This window comes from Diadema setosum, chromosome 4, assembly GCF_964275005.1.
Source record: "Diadema setosum chromosome 4, eeDiaSeto1, whole genome shotgun sequence".
Classification (NCBI taxonomy): Eukaryota; Metazoa; Echinodermata; class Echinoidea; order Diadematoida; family Diadematidae; genus Diadema; species Diadema setosum.
This window is the reverse complement of record NC_092688.1, coordinates 9,649,334-9,657,455: the sequence shown is the minus strand read 5'-3', so window position 1 is coordinate 9,657,455 and position 8,122 is coordinate 9,649,334. Positions and strand designations below refer to the sequence as shown.

The 8,122-nt window shown below is 39.4% G+C and overlaps 1 protein-coding gene across 1 annotated transcript; it reads right to left on the bottom strand.

The window, feature by feature from the left end:
• Positions 1 to 729: 729 nt before the first annotated feature.
• Positions 730 to 7,779, bottom strand: LOC140227547 (elongin-B-like). The gene is made up of 3 exons (XM_072307953.1): positions 7,614 to 7,779; positions 5,868 to 6,108; positions 730 to 3,881 (listed from the first exon to the last, which is right to left on the bottom strand). The coding sequence occupies exons 1-3, from the start codon at positions 7,614 to 7,616 to the stop codon at positions 3,763 to 3,765; spliced, it is 363 nt and encodes a 120-aa protein (XP_072164054.1). The 5' UTR covers positions 7,617 to 7,779; the 3' UTR covers positions 730 to 3,762.
• Positions 7,780 to 8,122: the final 343 nt, after the last annotated feature.

Sequence of the window (8,122 nt, the reverse complement as noted above, 5' to 3'; positions counted from 1 at the left end):
GGAGTCTGATACTGTATAAGCTGTTATTTTCGCAAGGGTTTAATATTTGCAAATTTTGCGAATCGCAGTCAGATCGCGAATTTAACACACGTGAAAATGTCTCCATTCGCTTTGTTAATAGAGCATTACCGTAAGCGTTTGCGTCGATTCGCGAAAAAAAATCTCGCGAAAATAACAGCTTAGACAGTAATGTGTCATGAAATATGTACAGTCAAAATCCCGATGTTGGTAACCGACTACCAGGCTACTTACCTCAATAAAAAAACAACAACAAACATGCAAAACACACAAATCACGAGCAAACAGCCGAGCGCCCTCTTGGTTCAGAACCCGCCATGCACATGGAATGATTTTTGCATTCCCTGTGACAAGTGCTTGCAATAACACAGACAAAATGAACATCGCTGGATTTTCCAGAATGAGGGTTCTTTAGCAGTACATTCATATTGTGTTGACACTTCAGAGGCTATACTCAAGTATGGGAATTATCTGTGTATCTATAGTTTGACCTACACGCATCGGGGTCTGAATTTCTATAAATGTGTGGGGCATACATTTCTGAACACACTCCTGCATGGCAACAGAGACGGTATGTCTTTTCGGTAATGAAGGCTTTACGCATGGTCGACTTAAAATCAAATCCAAAACAATTCAGTCTCCAGACACCTTGACTTTACACCTTATCATACCAGAGACTCAGATATATCACAACGTGGAATAAGACTGGACTGTATTAATCCAAGCATTTACGTACACATCAAATGCCGCTTTTTTTTAATACATATATATGATTATAATTCCCCTTCATATATCATGAAGACAATCATTTCAAATTACTTGGTGTACAAAAAGCATACTACTACCGGTAGTTATCTAGATAACGTGTAGTACCGGGTACGTTGTATATCAAACTCACATACTTGTACATGGTACATGTATATCTTAGGGATATATTGCTTTACTTTGGATTAGATATGTTGTATGTGGAGTATGGGGACTCTGTTGTTATTTCATCAAGCTCTAAATGAAGGAATGCAAAGTTGTACAACAAACAATGTACACTGTATCTAAGTGACACCTAAATCGAACTAATGGCTATGAATGGACACAATTCATGTGTATATAGTTAATTGGGAAGAGTTATGATACAATATTTTGGAATCGTGCTAAAAAGATACTGGTAACTAAAACAATGGCAGCCATTAAGCATTGATTCTTTTGAATGAAGAAAAAAAATGTTGCAATATTACAGGAGTCTGTACATTTGAAAAGTTAGTTATTTTCAGGAACATGTACATGTCTATTTCAACTTCAGCACTTTGAAGGTAATCAGACGATAGCTGCAAGAAATATCTACAACAGATCTTTTTTTTTTTTTTTCTTTTAATGGAATATCACATATACAATTAGATCAGTAGGGCAATATACAATTGGCAACACGAGATGACACAAACCAAAGACAAAATCTAAGAGCACAAAAACACATGTGTACAGTTGAAACATGAGAAAAAAAAACAACAAAAGAAATACATAGTATACACATAATCTTTACTGAGACTACATGACTTTTCTACATGCCATACCTTCCTCATTCCCATACCTTCCTCATTCATTTTGCATGGATTCATTAGCAGCTGAATTATACATGTTGGATCATCTCTGCCCTGTATACGACTGTTTTAGTGAATGGATGAACAACTGATACGCAGTAGCCAAGTGCAGCCCTGCTTTGCCATAGGCTCAATGCTGTTTTGCCCAACGCATCTAAACCATACAGAAATTAATACAAATGTACTGCTAACACAAAACTGCTGAAGCATAAAACAAAGAAAAAGAATTATCATCTATAGAGGACGTTTCAGCGGCGCATTAAAAACACGTATTGTTTCCGCTCATTTTTTACCGTTCAATATCAGAGCATATTGAACGAAACGCATAGGCCAACGTATTAATTTCCCATAGGCTACCATTGTTACTGGCTGTTCAAGATCACACCGTATTCTGTCCCATCTGTTGCGCGAGCGCTTGCTGAGTGCGCAAATGCTTGCTACTAGCGCACGTCACTTTGTTACAATTCACAAGCGTGCAAATATCTACGCAGTTTTAGGGGCTTCCCCTTTTCAGCGCTGGTATGTGACTGCCGAGTTAACTTCAAGTACGAGTAGAAGCCCAGTATTTTGTGCAGTTTATGCTTGCTCTACTTGATTGTAGGTGATAATAATTATATTGAATGGCATCAATTTATGGAATACCAGGGAATATTGCATGAGTTAGGGCCAATATTGCACTCATCTTCGATTCGTACAATATTGGCCCTAACTCGTGCAATATTCCCTTGTATCCCATTCACAGTCATCCAATATAATATAAATATCCATCTCCACTGCATGTCACCATTGTGTTGCATTTTGAGATGACACATAATCAGGGGTAGCAAAGCAAAATTAAACAAGAGGTAAGCAGCGTGTAGTAGGTTACTATTAGAAATTCTGCTCAATTGCAATAACAAATGTGACCAAAATTCTTGCCATAAGTTTAATGAAAAGAAGACGAAAAAATATATGTCAATAAGCACCTCTACCAAGGGCAAAATACTACCCACTATTAGACTTGGGTAATATTTGAATTTCCCTTGATTTATCAATATCTACCACACTTCAATTTATGCCAGCAAAATGTAATACTGCAGCTCTATATCCACAAACAACAGAAACGTCCGATAAATACCACGTTGCTATCATTGCGATCTCTCTGAGCCCACCAAATAAATATCCAGATTTGCCGAGGAAAGATGAAAATTATTATGAGAAAATGGACCTATAAAATATATATAATTTTTGTATACAGTTCGACCTCGATTATCCGGCCTCCTTTTATCCGGAAATCTCCATTATCTGGAAACGTTCACGCAGTGAAGGATTTTTTTTTTCATCCAAAAATTGAGAAAAAACAGTGACTTTCATGGATCTATTTCACTAATTTCATAAGATGTGCATGATAGGTTTCTCAATATCTAATGAGGTAAAACATGTACGATTTTCACATAAAGATATACTTTATTTTTGTGAAGAAGGGACTACAATTTTGCGCAGGCTAGCATACATTACACCACTGTTGCGGGGTACACTACCTGCCTAGCTGCCAGTGCACTGGGACGGCAGCTTGGACAGCAGCTATATACATTAACATTGTGTCTCCCATATCCGGCCAATTCGCTTATCCGAATGAGCGCCGGTCCCGACATGGCCGGATAATCGAGGTCGAACTGTATATGTATGTACAAAATGTAAATACACACACACATACATTAACATGAAAAGAACATCTTGCAACACGGGTTGGGTCCCATGCCACATTTCATACACAAGTTTGCAATTCATGTGACTCGCATTACGCTTGCAGTTACTATGGCAATGACTGATATAGTCAAGGCCGATTGGTTGTGGCACAGCTGCTGCTATTGTCATAGCAACAGTGGTTAACTGTATGTTGCATTTGTTGTAAAGAACCTACCTACGAAATAGGACCCTGCTCTTTTAGATTTGCCTAAACATACAGATGGGACAACGCAGGGGATTAGAAAAAAAAATCCAGTGATTGCTGTCTAATGCCCACGTGGTGCTTGCATTAACCAGCAGAATGATTGATCATAATATTGTGAAAGGCATCATATGTTAACAAGGGGCGGGGCTCCACGCTCAACATTTTTCAAAACATTGCTAATAATATATTTTTTTTTTTTTTTCAGGGGTTACTACTCCTTTATTGAACTGGCTGGTCGACCGTGTTTGTTGTTGAGTCAGTCGGCTTCATGACATCCGGTAGCTCTGGTGGGTTGGAATAGGGACTAATCGTCAATTGTTCAAAGTCTGCTCCTTCACCTAGCAGTTATCAGAGATGGGGGAAAATAACAAAGTGATATATTCACCATTGTACACCATCTATGCATACGAAAGGAAAAATGTGATATACATGTATCTCTGCATTTCTAGCAACCTTGCTGCACTGAATGTGCATAATGACAATAATTATTTCACCACCTTAATCAATCATATTCACTTGTATCACTATGATCAAAATGTCAAATAATTTCTGGCAACCATTATTTCAAATCATGCCAGCTCAGGTTGATTTTCAACACTTTTTCATTTACAGTATTTGTCCCCATAAGAATGACAGTTTGGTAACTTTCATGACTTACTGAGTCCAAATGCTAGACACTATGCAGTTTGCCGTATGGTGAAAAATTGTGCAGATTGCACAATAAGACTTGCCCCAAAGCAAAATTCACTGAAAGAGATGTACATGTAACTACTACCGTGTTGTAGAGATAATAAGACCAAATTTAATGAAAGATAAAATAAAAATGTTCACTGTTTGGGCCCTACATTCCAAAACTTCATGGCTTCATAACGGCTGGGTGAGCAACTTGCACTTGCAAGGTAAAATGAAGGAAACTTCTCAAACGGTTTACATTCAAACGAATATTGCTTTGTACACTGATTACAAATTTATGATCTGAGATTGCAATTCAATACCATTAATGAGAGCATCTTTATGGATCAAAATACCTCATTCTGTTCTGCAACAACATGTCATTGATGTGCAATGTCTACACAATGTATTTCATATGTGGTTTCCATGGTTGCAGGTAGATTAAAAACAAAACAAACAACAATCTGCTGCATTCCAGTTGCATAATTGTTGCATTCATCCCAGCTCATGATGCATGCAAACTAATGCAAAGTGCTCTAAATGAATAGTACAGTATGTCCCCAAAAAAAAAAATTACAACAGGGCCCTCCGCAATGATATCTTTAAAAATTGTGAATCAATCTTTTAATACAAATTCAAAGTATGAAACTATAACTCATTGCCCACATCTTACAGAAAATTCCATTCAATTTGCTTCAGTGGTCAAAGAGAAATGAGGAATTTTGTAGAGGATGTCGGGAATCTCTTCTGTCCAAATTCTGTCTATTATTCACACACAAGAGCATTGAATTGCTAAAATTGAAAGAATCAGACTCATGACATGCTTTACAACAATCCACATTTCTCTGTGACCGCTTAACCAAATTGAATGGGGTTTTCTGCAAAATAGAGCTCAAATATTATATCTTAAGACCCTGAAGTAGCAGTTAAAAGAATTAATCTTATTGGATGTTATCAATGTGAAAATCTGATGGTAATTTTTTGGGGACATACTGCAGTAAGTCGCCCCAAAAATTACAATTAGATTTTCGAATTGATAACACCCAATATGATCGACCTGTCTAAGTGCTACTTCCGGGTCTTGAAATATAACATCTTAGCTCTAGTTTGCAGAAAACCTCATTCAATTTGGATAAGCGGTCACAGAGAAATGTGGATTGTTGTAAAGCATGTCATGAGTCTGATTCTTCCAATTTTAGCAATTCAATGCTCTTGTGTGTGAATAATAGACAGAATTTGGACAGAAGAGATTCCCGACATCCTCTACAAAATTCCTCAGTTCTCTTTGACCACTGAAGCAAATCGAATGGGGTTTTCTGTAAGACGTGGCCACTGAGTTATAGTTTCATACCCTGAACTTGTATTTAGATTGAATCACTATTTTTAAAGATATCATTGCGCAGGGCCCCGTTGTAATTTTTTGTTGGGACATACGGTACTGATGCACGGAAGTGGGCATCAAAACGAAACAGAGGGACTTGAGGGGAGAATCTCCCTTTCTTACTATCGATGTACAAAGCGGAGGAAGCTGTAAGGCAAACTCTGATGTATGCTAGCTACACACAAAGTGCCATCTTTGGAGAAACTGTGACTGACTTTGACAGAGTCCCCAAAACAGGAGCAATAATGGTAAGCTTTAAAGGAGCACTCACTTTCCCTGAAGGCCAGACCCAGCATGGCTGGTGCCTGGGCCTTGGCTGTATTGCTGGTCAGACCGCAGTCACCCAAGGTCTTTGTGTCGTCCAGCGTTTCTCCATCCTTGAACAGCTGCTGGTCTTCCGGCGAGCGCTTTGTGATGCCCTCGATGATCCGCTTCAGCTCGAAGACGGTGTTCGTCTCCTTGGCATCAGTGAAGATGGTAGTCTTCTGACGCTTGATCATCAAGAAGACATCCTGCAGGCATGGAGCACAGAGAGGTCAAATAATATTGAATTGAGTCACAGAGATACACCATTCATAATGGCACTGACTGCAACATGGGGCTGCAGCAACCCCCCCCCCCCCCCAGCACACACACACACAAACACAAACACACTTTTGGCTTGTCAGCAAAAAAAAAAAAAAAAAAAAAAAAAGGGGCGGGGAATCAGAAATAAAATCACAACACCCAGGAATTTCAATTTGCAAAGATCCCCCCAATAGATTCTTCCCGGCCCAATCTATGCGGGGGTTTTGTCTTGACCTGGACAACCACCGCAACGCCCCCCCCCCCCCCAACATCTTAAGAATCATCTACTTTTTTGACTAGCCATCGTCACAAAGGCAAAACTTCATGAAGTTCTAGTTCTCAAAGGTTTGCCAGTACGGCTGCAAACATTCCCCAAAAAAAATTTCTCGAAATTTCCCACTCACACTAGGCAAATTTTCCAAACATTTTCCCCTGCATTCTGAACATTTGCATTTGACAAGTAAATTTAACATACATTTGTAACATTGACTGTCACACATGCACACCACCAGTGACTCGACCCTAACTTCAAAAACTGAAACTTCAGGAATTTGGCTGTGTGACTGCAGCCACATGCAGTCACATTTTCATGGAATTGCACTGTTTAACTTAACTGTGACTCAGTGTGAGGCAAATTAGGAGCATAGGCCCTAAATACAATACATTGTACTGCTATTGACCAGCAGGGATGTCAAGTTCAAAACATTTTTATGAGTGAGATTTTCATGACTCGGCATCTTGGCGCGCGAATGTGCGCGCGAGCAAGGGTGTGGGAGGGGTTTTTCCCCCTGTGGCCTCCCACGGTTTTCAATTTTTAGCTCTTAATGGTGCTATCAAGTGCATACTTATGACTATTTTTTACTACCTTTGAAAGACAAAAGGGAAATATACCTTCAATTGCAACTATCACTTTAATCTTTTGAGCTATGCTCATTATTATAGGCCCAAGTTGCAGACTTCGCCCGATGCGTGAGAAAAATGGGTGCCATGCGTGAGATCTTGAGATGGCCCCTAAATGCTTGAGTCTCACGCAGAATGCGTGCGTGAGACTTGGTAGCTCTGGACCAGTATTAATCAAATACTATCAATAGAAACCTATTTGATTGTCTCTAACGTTAGAACTCCATGTCGTTTAGGATAAAGTTTGTCCATTACCTTTAATCTCATTTTTACTCTTGTTACTGTTGTATGATCACACGACAAAGCAGTCGTGAACAACCTTAAATTCCTAGAATCTGGTTGTGAGTTTGACACTAATGCAACTTGCGCTAACAATGCATCCAAATGCAATCCTTACTAAGTACAATGTGTAGGCCTACTTCCCAATTCCCTACTCTTCATGGTCTTGGCAATGCAATGCGTGCTGTCGAGCACCAGCGTTGTTGAGACAAAATAATTTCGAATCTATGACTCACTCACACAGCCTAGACTATACAGAACGCATTCTCACCATTCTGTCACTATGCAGTGATATTCAAATAAAGCAATAAAATCCTCTTGTACACGATGTATCCTAGGAGCCCACAGGATCATTCAAACGATGAAACTCAGGAAATCGTGTTCTCGTTGGTACTTGCAGACAGTCAACAACTCGCTTCCCTGTTTTACGTTCGTAGATCGTACACTGTCTATTGTGTACACATGTGTGTTGGTATGGTATCCTATGGACTGTGCATGCAGCTCATTCAATGGATCCGAGATCGAGAGCGACCGACCGAGCCGTTCGAAATCGAACATTGAGGGCAGCATTTAGCTGGACGCTTGGCTGGACGTAATGTAGCATGAGACTTCAATTAACCCTCTTTGTCCTAGTACTAGTATTTAAAACGCTTTGGGGATTTCGGTATCAATCGGCACCCAAAGCACAAAGGGTCCATGTTCAATAATATGAAATGTTAGTACTTAATTATGTATTAATTCACTTTGTGCAAAACACCACGTGAAAAAACGGAAGGAAAT